The sequence below is a fragment of the Chelonia mydas genome, chromosome 16 (assembly GCF_015237465.2).
Source record: "Chelonia mydas isolate rCheMyd1 chromosome 16, rCheMyd1.pri.v2, whole genome shotgun sequence".
NCBI classification, from domain to species: Eukaryota; Metazoa; Chordata; order Testudines; family Cheloniidae; genus Chelonia; species Chelonia mydas.
In genome coordinates, this window is record NC_057857.1 from 12575325 (window position 1) to 12587502 (window position 12178).

Genomic DNA, 12178 nt, shown 5'->3' on the forward strand with positions numbered 1-12178 from the left:
GAGAAAGAAACTCTGCTCTGAAACATGGCTACAGTTTATGTGCAATCTTAATGTTTTTACAATGCTTCAGCCACACTCCTTGGCCCGTTAGCTAAGATCCATGGCAGTATCAGTTTAATCTGATGTGTCCTCTTTCAGGGGGACCATATCCTGCCCTGGCACCTCTGCCATCTTATATCCAGGGTGCAGTGTCATTGTTACAAAATGATCGCACTGGCATGATAAACAGGATCTTGACAATTCCTGATACTCGTTACAGTAGCATTACACACCAGGGAATTCAACCTTCACTCTTCATCCGTGTAGCTTTAACAGTGTGACCTAGACCCATATGAAACAGGAAGTGAGAAGTAAGGAGGGGTGGTGTTGGTGGAGTGGGTTATTAGAACAGCATTTTTATTTCCCCAAGTCCTGAGTTCAATTCTTAAGTCACAAGTGAAAAGGAGTTGGGCTCATCCCAAATCCCATTTTGCATATCTCATAGCTTGTCATGACTGACAATCTTAGGAGAGGCCCAGGTTTGTGTTGCCAACCCCAAGCATTCAGAAACCATGAGTAATGTACCAAAAAATATGAGATTGGTTTAAAAATCTTGAGATTTTAAATATAATACATTTGGAGTTCTTTTTATTTGTCTCCGGGTGCTGGAGCAGTTAGTGGATCACATTTTCAAGCTCTTTTCTGCAACACGGAGGCTACAAACTCACTTTTTTTTAATACAACAGCTGAGATTTTTAGTTGATAAAGCCCCAGATGCAGGAATCAAGTTAAGAACAACAAATCGTGAGATTCTCAATAGAATCACAAGAGTTGGCAACATTAGGCAGGGCAGCAGGAATAACTGCATTGGGGAAACGTGCACAGCATCTGTCCCCAGTATATCTTCACAAAGACTTAATTCACACAAAATGTTAAGAAGAGATTGAGCATTAAAGCTGAAATTCCATCCTTCATCCCCTCCATTATGCCTGGGTCTAGCAAAGGCTTCAGAATCGAGAACCATGGGAGGTTTCACATACCATATTTGCAGATGGATTTAGGGTCAGATTTCAGACTCATGGCTCCATTCTTCTCCTACTTACAGTGGTGTAAATCAGCAGCACTTCCAATTAAGTCAGTGGAACTACATCAGCACAAAACTGATGTAAGCAAGAACAGAATCAGACTGAGCAGCTGACTAGGAGCCATGAGCTCCTGACTGCTGATCACAAGTCTGACACCCATTCACTGAGTGGCCTTCAGCAAGTCACTTAACCTCTCTGGCTCGGTTTCCTCATCTTTATAATGGGGATTAGGACAATACTTAACTACTTTACCTCATAGACAATTATTTATTAGTGAATGATTGCAAAGCACTTTGAAGATGAAAAGCTCTACTTAGGTGCAACCTATTATTAATTGTTCTGAATATCTTGACTTTTGAGTTTAAATCAATCTGTTAATATAATTTTAAAACCATTAAAACAGTGGTATTGCTTTAATAAATACTGAAAGGATGAATAAGAGAGGAACATTCACGAGCATCATCTTCAGCCACTCTTCACTACCACCCTAATATTTATATTTAGTAATAAGCAATGAGAAAAAATACTTTCTGTGACTAAAACCCATCAGATCGGTCCAGGTAAATAATATGAAAATTAATGCCTAGATGCTATGATGGATACATTACAAATGCCATAGATGAAATTAGATAAAGAGGCTGGGGAAGAAAAAGAAGAGAGCATTTTGGAGCTGTCAGAACCAGTACCCCTTACGCAGTCTGGCATCTGGACCCCTCCAGGTCTGAGCAGACTGGTTGAGACAGTGACTCTAGACATCCTGAAGTCCTAAGCTGTATTCTGACCTAGGGTCGGTGGAATAACTGATCACTTCCCTGTGCACAGATCCATGTGACTTACAATCATTGAGGTGCTTTCTGTTCTGGTTCATGATTGAAGCATATACTTTTCTCACCAGATAAATCTAACCATAATAGAAACCATAATAGGAACAGCCCCTATTCCAACACAATCTTGATTTATATTTCTCTTTTTTTCTATTATCAGTACTGTCTTATTAATCATTATTGTTTGTCAGATCAGGGCCCCATTGTGCTAGGTACCGTATAAACATATAGTAAAAGACATTCCCTGTCCCAAAGAGCTTACAATGTACACAGCTCTCCATGTTTCTCTGCATGGCTATATATGTGAGAACGTAGGAAGTGCTACAATTAAACACACTAGTGATCCATCTAGTCTGGTATCCTGCTTCTTGCTGTATCATAACCAGATCCATCATATCTTGTAATCTATCTCTGATAGTGGCCAATGCTGGCTGCTTTAGAGAAAGGCACAAACTCTCCATATAATACACTTAACTGTGCAGTACTGTCCCAAGGAGGAAATTTCTTCCTGATATCAGCTGGTAAACGTGAATTGCATGGATGTCTACAGCTCTCTGGCAAATCATCTCAGTAAATAAGAATACTGCTCCTTCATTTTAAAGAACTGCAAGATTAATATCGTTGTCCTTATTCCTGAAGAGCTTGGATTTAGCTATTAATAAAAGGGAGACCCTTTCTTTCCCATATAACTATTGACACTTCTCTTGCACCATCTATGTTAAGATCAGAGCACTTCCATTCATGAATTAAGATTATGTATGATGTGACATAGGTTATCGTATCACATCTATGACTTAAGTAGTAGTGTTCTCCTGGTTCTAAAGATGGGGAAGTAAGATACAGAAAGGTTAAGTCACACAGCAAGTGAGTGGCAGTTCCAGGAATATAATTTAGGTCCCCTGAGACCTAGGCTTGTTCTTTAGCCACAAGTTCCACCTACCCACTTACTTATGTGTCCCCCTCCGTTGATGTTCCAGTTTTCTGAATCAGAATGTGCAAAAAACAGTTCTGAGATCAGAGGGGACGCTGTTTAACTGTGATGAGAGTGTTGTCCTGTTGCAAAGACGTTTCCTATCATGCATCATAACACTGAGGTGTTTTTAAAATACGATCTAGTTGCAGTTCTCCTCCCTACCAGTTGTGCCATGACTTGCTTTATTATACATTGCAAAGAAGAAAGAAGGAAAGGATTACACCCAAAGATATTTTAAAAAATTCCATTTAGCCTGTGTCTCATGAAGGCAGCGGATTGACTATGGGTATTGGTAGCAGGTTACTTTTCATTCTGAGAGGCTTCCCCAAAAGAAGTTAATTTTATCGTGGGCATCTGGCCAGAAAACCATTACATTTTGGGTGGCTGCCTATAACCCTCTTAGCCACGCCTCTGGTTTTGCTACATTAAGTGCACTGAATGAAAAATCCTAGCATTGGTTCATATGGGTGGAGCACACATAGGTTTGGCTCCTGCTTACAAATAAAATCTCTGCTCAATACACCATGGCAAACTTTGCTCCTGCAACTAAAACAGCAAGAGACAGATTCTCTTTGATTCATTAACTTTTATGTTAACTTAGTTGCTCTCTCAGGGGCTTATCCTGCATGCTAAGCATCCTCTATTTGGAAAATCCCACAGACTTCTTTGGGGCAAGATCAAACCCTAAGTCAGTGCGAGCTGGGGATGCTCAACATCTTGAAGCATCAAGCCCTAAGCCAGGCAAGGGAGGGGTTAACATTTTTATCTTATTTTACTGTATTAGGACAACATTTACAGATGTGGCCTCTGATTTGGAGCACCTCAATTTCTGTAACCAAACTTGAGGCACCCACTCAACTGGAGCTGTGGCTGCTCAGCATCTCTGAAAAATCAGACCCGAAATGTCTCAAGTTGGGTCTCAAAACACTTGCCTTTAATTCTCTAACTTCACATCATTATATTTATACATAATTGTGTACAACATGGTGAATGTTTATATGTGCTTTCTTTAGAAAGTCTAGTGGTAAGGGCAGGGAAATGGTATTCAGGACTCCTGAGTTCTGTTCCTGACGAAGGGCTTGTCGTCACGTACAGTGCAGCTGCGCTGCTATAGTGCTTTAGTGAAGATGCTATTACGCCAACAGGAGAGCTTCTCCCATCGGTGTAGGTAATCCATCTCCCCAAGAGGCAGTAGCTATGTCAGTGGGAGGAGCTCTCCCATTGACATAGCTCTGTCTACACTGGGGGTTAAGTCAGTATAACTACATCACTTGGGGTGTGGATTTTTCACACCCCGTGTGACATAGTTATACCGATGTAAATTTGTAGTGTGGGCCTGGCCTCAGTGTGCACTCAGATCACTTAGCAGCTCTGAGCCTCAGTTTAACACCTGTAACGCTGGCATACTAACATTTACCTACTTCAGCAGAGTATTGGGAAGATTAACTAATGCCTGGAATGCTAGGAGAGCCTCAGATGAAAGGCACTATTGAAGTGCAAGGTGGAGGAGGAGGGGGGGTGTTCACACTAGGAAAAAAGGTGTGTTCTTACCATGTCAGCTAACGTGGTAATTAACACATGATAAAATCCTAGTGAAGACAAGGCAGTTTGTAGTTTTCACATGTTAGCAGGTTGAGGTAAGCCCTAGGGGAGCCTAGGATTTACTTTGATGTGCTAACACACGTTAAAACTACAACTAACTTGTCTTCACCAGGATTTTACCCCTTGTTAATTACCACATATTAGCAAACATATGGTAAGAACACACTTTTTTCTCCTAGTGAAGACAAGGTCGACACTTACGTTACAGTGTAGGAAAATGTCAAAAGAGCTAAGGTAAAAAGCGTAGTGGTTCTAAGGGTGTGAGACCTCTGTGAACTGCTTCAGGAAATAGTGATGATATATAATATACAAAGAAACTGATGTTTATTTAGGGCTTGAGTCTGCATCCTCACTCATGTGAGTAGCCACAGGACAAATCACATGAACAAGAGTTGCAGCAAGGCTATCTAGGTTTGCAGTGATATATTTATATTCTCTGTTTACAATATTCTGATCATCCGTGTCATATTTTGGCTCAAATGTGTGTCTCCTGCTGCTCTTCCTTTCGCAGGCAATTGCTGAGAGCTATGTACATTTCTCTTGCGTTAATTCCTTTTTCTTGTGGTTTATCATGGCATTTTATGTACATTTATTCTTGTGCTGCATTGTATTTTGTTGCTTTTTATTAATCTTAGGAAAATGGATGTATGTTCTTTACTAAATCCCAGAGGCTTACCACTGTTTGGATGTACACATACAGCTAAAACAAACAAAAAGGTTATAATTCAGGTGTTGGAATATAAATGGATTCCGTTAAAAGGCATGAGCACAGGGCTAGGAGTAGGAGTTCTCTCACTCTGTCAACCTCTATTGCCCTGGACAAGTCACTTCACTCCTCATGCCTCAGTCTTCAAAATAGGGATACTATTCATCACTTTCCTCACAGGTGTGTGTGTATTGTATAATGCTTTTAAGGTTTGCCACATTAAGGTCCCTTTACAGCACTCTGGATATGAAAAAGGGTCCCAAAGAGAGCATGAATCACATTTACACCCACTTTAAGGCCCCTTTATGCTGCCAGAGTTGTCTAAAGGGCTCTTGGTATAAATGAAAATCTGACCATTAAAGTAATATATAAATGCTGAGCGTTACTCTGTACAGTGAGTGGACACAAGAATACCTACAGGCTGAGATTTTCAAAACTGCCTGGGACCTCTGGACCCCGAGTTCACATGGGCAGCATTGACTATTTCAGCCAGAGTGTTTGCTCAAGAAGAGAAGAGAGACGTTTCAGCTCCATACATTTTGAGGATGACAGAGTGAGCAGTGATGTACCCTGCTGTACCTGGACAGGCCAATGCGTGCTCCTGAGATATCTTTTGCTTTTTGAGAATATGTGTCCATGAAGATTGCCTTTTCTGAGGGAATTTCTAGGCAGCACTGTATCTAAAATAATGCCAGTGCGCCTTTCCATTACAAAGCAATTTACAAATATCACCTAATTAAGCTTCATATCATCATCTCTGGGAGGTAGGCAAGTATCACTATCCCTATTTTACAGGTGCGGAGAATGAGTCACAGAGACATTAAATTACTCACCAAAGTATCAGAGGCCAAATAAAATCCAGAACAAAGTTCTTGGCTCTTAGCCTTGTATTCAGTCTATTGCAAAACACTTTTCTAAAGGTTCTAGCTTAGTATTGGCAGGGCTTAGGTTTATATTTGTTTCTTTGTATTATTTCACCTATATGCTGAGCATCCCCTTGAGGCAAGTACATTAAGACCAAGTTTTTGTACACATATAACTATGTTGGTTAGGGGTGTGGGGTTTTTTACTGAAATAGTTATATCAGTACAATCCCTAGTGTGGCCACAGTTATCCTGGCATGAAGGTCCTTACACCGGTAGAGCTCCTCTTCCCACATGGGAATATGCTATACCACTATGAGCACATTTATGCCAGCAGAACTAGATCCTCCACAGTGGTTTGTACCGCTTTAATCATACTGTATAGTTAAAACCGTACAAGTGTGTGTGGACAAGGCGTAAGACTCCTTACTCGGCATGGAAAGTATTCCATCTTTGGAAGGGGCTTGATCTGGATATAAAAGTTTTTATGAGGGAAGAAGGTCTTGAGGCTAATGCTCAGGTCTGGGATTAATAAAATGTTGGGTTGGTTCTCATTGCTGTGTGACTCTGGACTTAGCAGCGCTGCATCTTAGTTCTTTCATCTAATAGTGATAATAGTTTCCTACTTCCTGGGGGTATTGGAAGGCTTAGTTATCTCATGTCTTTAAAATGCGTTGAGATCGCTAGACAGCAGCATCTTTTTATTTATCTACTTATTTTGCCATGTGCCATAAAAGGAGAGTGAACATTTCTGGACTTTGGAAATAACTGTGTCCCCATTTTCTTGCTTACAGACTCTCTATTTGGGAAGCCCAATCTCAAATTAGATCAGCATCAACTATCCCCATGCTTTACTCACTCCATCCAAGCAGTTCATCCAACACTGGCAGTCTGTAGGGCCAATTCATGCAGATACTCTGAAGTAGCAAATAGGCATCAGGAACAAAAAGGGGAGGGTGAGGTCATAAGATGTGGTCCTAGTGGTAGCACATCCACAGTAGCCAATGCTTAGGGAGGACCAAAACTAAGCTTCCTGCCAGCTCTGAGGCCCCAGCATAAACCAGTCTGGGAAAAGAAATGTCAGCTGCCTTTCTTCTATCAGGCTCATCCCACACCATTAGAGGGTTTTACCATCATCATCTGGTGTTAGTCACCATGCTGAGACCTCAGCAGCAGACGCACATATAGCAGCCGCATCGACATCTGCCATTATAAATACAGGCTTTGCATTGTTGGGTAATCCGTTAACAGCAGCGTAAGTGATACTGGGAGAGTAATTAGCAGTGACTAGCAAACCATTGCACTCAGAAGAAGTACTTGTTTGATAAGATATCAATCAAAATAACATTTATTGCATTCAGTGTAGTTCCTCTGTATTTTGAAAATTTCAGCATACACTGAATGTTGGTGTTAGCAGAAGATGCTGGATTGGAAGCCCTAGAGACTGAAGTCCGGTTTATCCACAGATCAAGTGTGATGTTAGTGAAACCATCCCCATTCTACCATGCTGGTGTGATCTGGAGGAACTACCTCTAGAATTAAGAGGGGAGTTTAATCTTCATGACACATTCAGCCGTCAGCCTCTCTGCTGAGACACCCCCATCAAAAGGACCAGCTACTGTCAATTGTATTGTGTTGTTTGTTTTTTAATGTGGCTAGCTGTCCATGTGGAACTAGGCTGAGACCCACCAAACTCATTTCATATTGTGCATTAAACAGCTGTCAGGTGGTGATGACTCAATCTCACCCACAGCCTGATCCCAAAAAAACTGGAGACATAGGCTTCACTATAGCAATAATCATGTTTTAATGTGTGTGTTCCCGCCATGTTATAACACAGATTCTTCCTCCCTATCTGAACAGAAAAAACCCATGTCATAAACATGTTAAGGAACCATGTTTTAGCTGAGATACCAGTGAAGATTAAAGCATGGCTCCCAAACATGACTTTCTCTGTCCACACAAACAAGGAAAAAAATACCTTAGAACCTGGCTGGGTCACAGCCATATTTAAACACAATTCGTTTTGCAGTGTAGACAGGTACTTTCTGTGGCAAGAGATTTCATATCTATTACCAATCCCCTGAGCCACCCAGCCACCTAATGGCATCAAATGGAAGAAGTCAATAGTTCCCTTTGACGCGTTTTCCATTTTTCCTCCAATTATTTCCCTGAACAGTCCTGTCCTGTCAGCTCCTGTGTGGATACCCTTCGTTACTTCATTATCCTAAAAGCTCTGGCACCGTAATGTGCTACCGTGGAGATAACTGATAGGATGCAGTGAGGTCATGAGCCCTACTGAGACAGAGGTCATTGGAAAAGTATGGATAATATAAATCATACAATATCAGGGTTGGAAGGGACCTCAAGAGGTCATCTATTCTAACCCCCTGCTCAAAGCAGGACTAACCCCCAATTTTTGCCCAAGATCCCTAAATGGCCCTCTCAAGGATTGAACTCTCCCTGTGTTTAGCAGGCCAATGGTCAAACCACTAAGCTATCCCTCCCCCCGAATCAGTTCATTTACCCTCTGTCAGGCAGCTAAACTCTGCAGCTGTGCATTGGAGTCAGTGGAGTTACAGTTTGTCCCCCTCTGCTTGCTAGATCTAAAGGAAAGGAACTATTTGCTCTGATACTGTTCTTGCTCATTGGCCATACTTGGTACATCATTGCAGCAGTCACTGTACAGAACTTCCATAAAAGATAGATTTGACTCTCAGCATTCAGGGGTCATGGAAGCAACAAACCCGACAGGCTAACCAGGGTTTTGCTCAATAACAGTTCTGGGAACCCTTTTTCTCTTCTCAACAGGTTTGTTCACAGTAGGTTGTAAGCTCTTTGGGGCAGAAACCATCTTTTTGTTCTGTGTTTGTACAGCACCTAGCACAATGGGGTCCTGATCCATGTTGGGAGCTCCTAGGCACTGTGGTAATACAAATAAATAATACTTATAGCTGAGGCTTCTGGAAGTCCTTCCCTCATCATGATTCCCAGGAACACTTAATCAGAATGGGGTCTCCGATAGGTTCTAAAATAGACCATTGAAAATCAGCAAGCAAGAATCTCAGGCTCTTTTGAATATGCAACGATGGGAGGTTTTGTTTAAACAACTACTCTGATTCTTGCTCTGTTTTCTTTTCCCCAGAAATAGCAAAAGTGGCATCTCCCTAATGCACACTGTCTCCCATAGCTCAGGGACACCTGGGCCCCTGTACAGCATATTGGACCATTCTGTTCATATACCACCAAAGATGGAGCTATTCAGGCTCATTACAGGCTCTTTCAATGATAAAAGAGTTATAAAAATAATTTTGTTAGTAGATGTCATAGTGCAAGGACTAGAGGGGGCAAAAGAAGAAGAGAGAGAGCGCCCACGCAACAAAGCAGGGAAAGAAGAGGGAGAATACAGTTTGTGGAAGAAAATAATCTAACACTCTGTCACAGCAGCAGTTCCTCCGAGGGAAATCAGCAGCAACCTGCATCCTGGTCATAGAGGATAGCAGTGCCTAATAGGGAAGGATTAACCAAGCTACAAACAAGCTCAGGATGCACTCCAGGTGTTGTGTATAATATGTGTGTGCAGACCACCTTCCCTGGTCACCAGCTATTTGTTGAAGCTGCTGGTGATTATTGTGAAGGTCACATGAAGGGAAAGCACCAGAAAATTTCTGTCACAAAATGGTAGCACCCAGGGAGTTGAGCACATAGGGGAATAACCACTGCTTTTTCTGCTTCTCCCCATAGCTCCTGACATGGCATCCACCATGGAGGACAGAGAAGGGGGGTGGGGAGGGGATGAAATTGAACTTAAATTCCACTACTGCTCAGCCTCACAACAAGCACATCCATCTTTAGGTGGCTGTGTAGCGTTCAAGGCATGTCCTGTATCTAGCCAGACACAATCAGGAGCAGAGGACATGCTATGAGAGCATACTCTTCCTAGCATTTCACCTTGTGGGATTCTTCAGGGTGAAACTTAAAACAAATAAGAAATCTAGTCTTGATGATCTGTTCAGATCACAATGGCTAACGGGCATCTTGGTATTTAACAGGGATTGTATACGGTTATTTATCTGCACACACAATATTAACTGATCAGTATTTTTTAGAATCACCATAGATAATTCATTTTAGAAAATTATGTGGAAGCTGTATCATTTCTGGCTCTGGCTTGCAGGTCTCTAATGTGTGATAAAAATAAGGGACACCCCAGAATATGGCTATTTTTCTCTGACATTTCTATCCCTGACATTACATAACATATGGAGCCTTTGTCTGTGCTTTACTGGATTTCCATTAATTTTCTGTACATTCTATACAACCATCTATGTTATTCATTCTCTCCTTGAAGCAGTGCCTTCCTCCCCTACTCCTCATCCTCCCCACCCTGCCAGTGCCCAGCAGCAATTGTCCTCCAGCAGCAGGGGTGAGGGGGGACATCCTACCATCCTGCTCATCCCCAGGATTCTGCCTTCTTGTATTTAGCTCCCATAAATAAATAAATAAATGATTTAGGATTAAAACCATTAAATCTCCTGTGATGTGGACAACACATCAGCTTGGTTCCTTCTTACTCCCTCTCCACCCCCAAACAAATGGCTTCTTTTGTGCATTAGTCACTCCAAAAGCAGGATTTGTCTGGTGCTGCATCCTCCTCTCAACCTCTTTCACACACACACTCCTCCCGCCCCTCCCAGCCCACCAAGCAATATGCTGCCCAGCATCGATCTGCTTTGATCAGTTCCCAATCAGATATTACCATTTCAAAGCGGACATTTATACGCACATATGCGCTTCTAATCTTATGCTGAGGGGAGGGCTCTCCTGCTAGTGAAGGTGACAATCAAGGGAATAAGAAAAGGAGTACTAATGGCACCTTAGAGACTAACCAATTTATTTGAGCTCACGAAAGCTTATGCTCAAATAAATTGGTTAGTCTCTAAGGTGCCACAAGTACTCCTTTTCTTTTTGCGAATACAGACTAACACCGCTGCTACTCTGAAACCAATCAAGGGAATGTCACCGGTCATAGAGACTCCTGATTTCTGCATTGTAGGGTGCAGTGCAATCCCGGCACTAGGATCTGTGTGTGTCGCAGGGGCTGGGATGATCCATCTCCAGTATGAATCCCAAGTTCAGAGGAGCAAGATCAGCCCCCCTCCTCTGTCCTGGATTGCACTGCATTAAGCTTTGCACTGCATGTCCATTGAGCAATGCATTGCACAACACAGATGCATCGGGGACATCAGCCCTCACAACATCCCCTATAATCGTCTATAGTTTATAAATCTTACCTTCCCACAAAATTTTCCAGCACTGAGCTCTTGCCGGCGCTCTGTCCCCCCACCACAGCGATCTGGGGCAGGTCCAAGTCGGCGTTCTGACCGATGGAAGCGAAGGCGTCCTGGAGCTTGTTGACCAGGGGGATGAGGTCTTCCATCCCTCGGTTCCCCATGTCTGCAGCTCCGCCTGGGCTCTCGCCTCCTGGGCTTGCAACGCAAACCCCTCTTTCTCCCCGCTTGGTTTGCAAAGGATTTACTGCTGGGGTTTGGCCCCTCAAGCCCTCATCAGGGGTTGTCCCCACCTCACAGCTAGGTGGTGGGATGGTTTGCCGTCCACTCTCCACCTAACCTGGGTCCCTGGATCTCTGCAGCAGCGCTGCCACCCCGACAGCCAGCTCAAGCCCGCTAGCCACAGGGCTCCTCACGGGATTTAAAGCGCACGTACCAGCAACGGCCGCTAGAGGGCTCCCTCCTGAGGGCCGAGAGCTTCATGGGAGTTGTAGTTCACAGGGATTGCTAAAGGGAGCTATGCCGTGAGCCAGGTGTCTTTAGAGTACCTGCCTCCATAGCCTGGGATCTTCTCCCAAGCCGGGACACTAGAATAAGGGAGGCTTCCAGTGTCTCACGGAAACACAATACAATTCTCCAACACAAAAGGGGGTTCAAAATTGGCATTAAAATCAACCCTCCAGAATGTGAAATCTGGAGGGTCTGCATAATCCCTGATATATTTATGATGAAGAAGCCAAGAATATTTCACTCCTCCCAAAACGCAGTGAATCAGTGCTGACTTTAAATATTCAAGACACACTGCAGATTAACAGCTAAATATATTTTTAACTAATATCTCTGTAAATAATCTCT

The 12178-nt window shown here is 42.8% G+C and overlaps 1 protein-coding gene across 29 annotated transcripts in view; it reads right to left on the bottom strand.

Annotated features, from left to right (window-relative positions):
- Positions 1 to 11751, bottom strand: part of DNM1 (dynamin 1) — a 104650-nt gene extending 92899 nt beyond the window's left edge. For all 29 annotated transcript variants that reach the window (XR_006286143.1, XR_006286138.1, XR_006286142.1 and 26 more), the window contains exon 1: positions 11327 to 11751. Coding sequence is in view for 21 of the 29 variants with exons in the window: in XM_037879397.2 (XP_037735325.1) it covers positions 11327 to 11487 (161 nt within the window). In the remaining 8 variants the exon portion in view is untranslated. The remainder of the gene's footprint in view (positions 1 to 11326) is intronic.
- Positions 11752 to 12178: the final 427 nt, after the last annotated feature.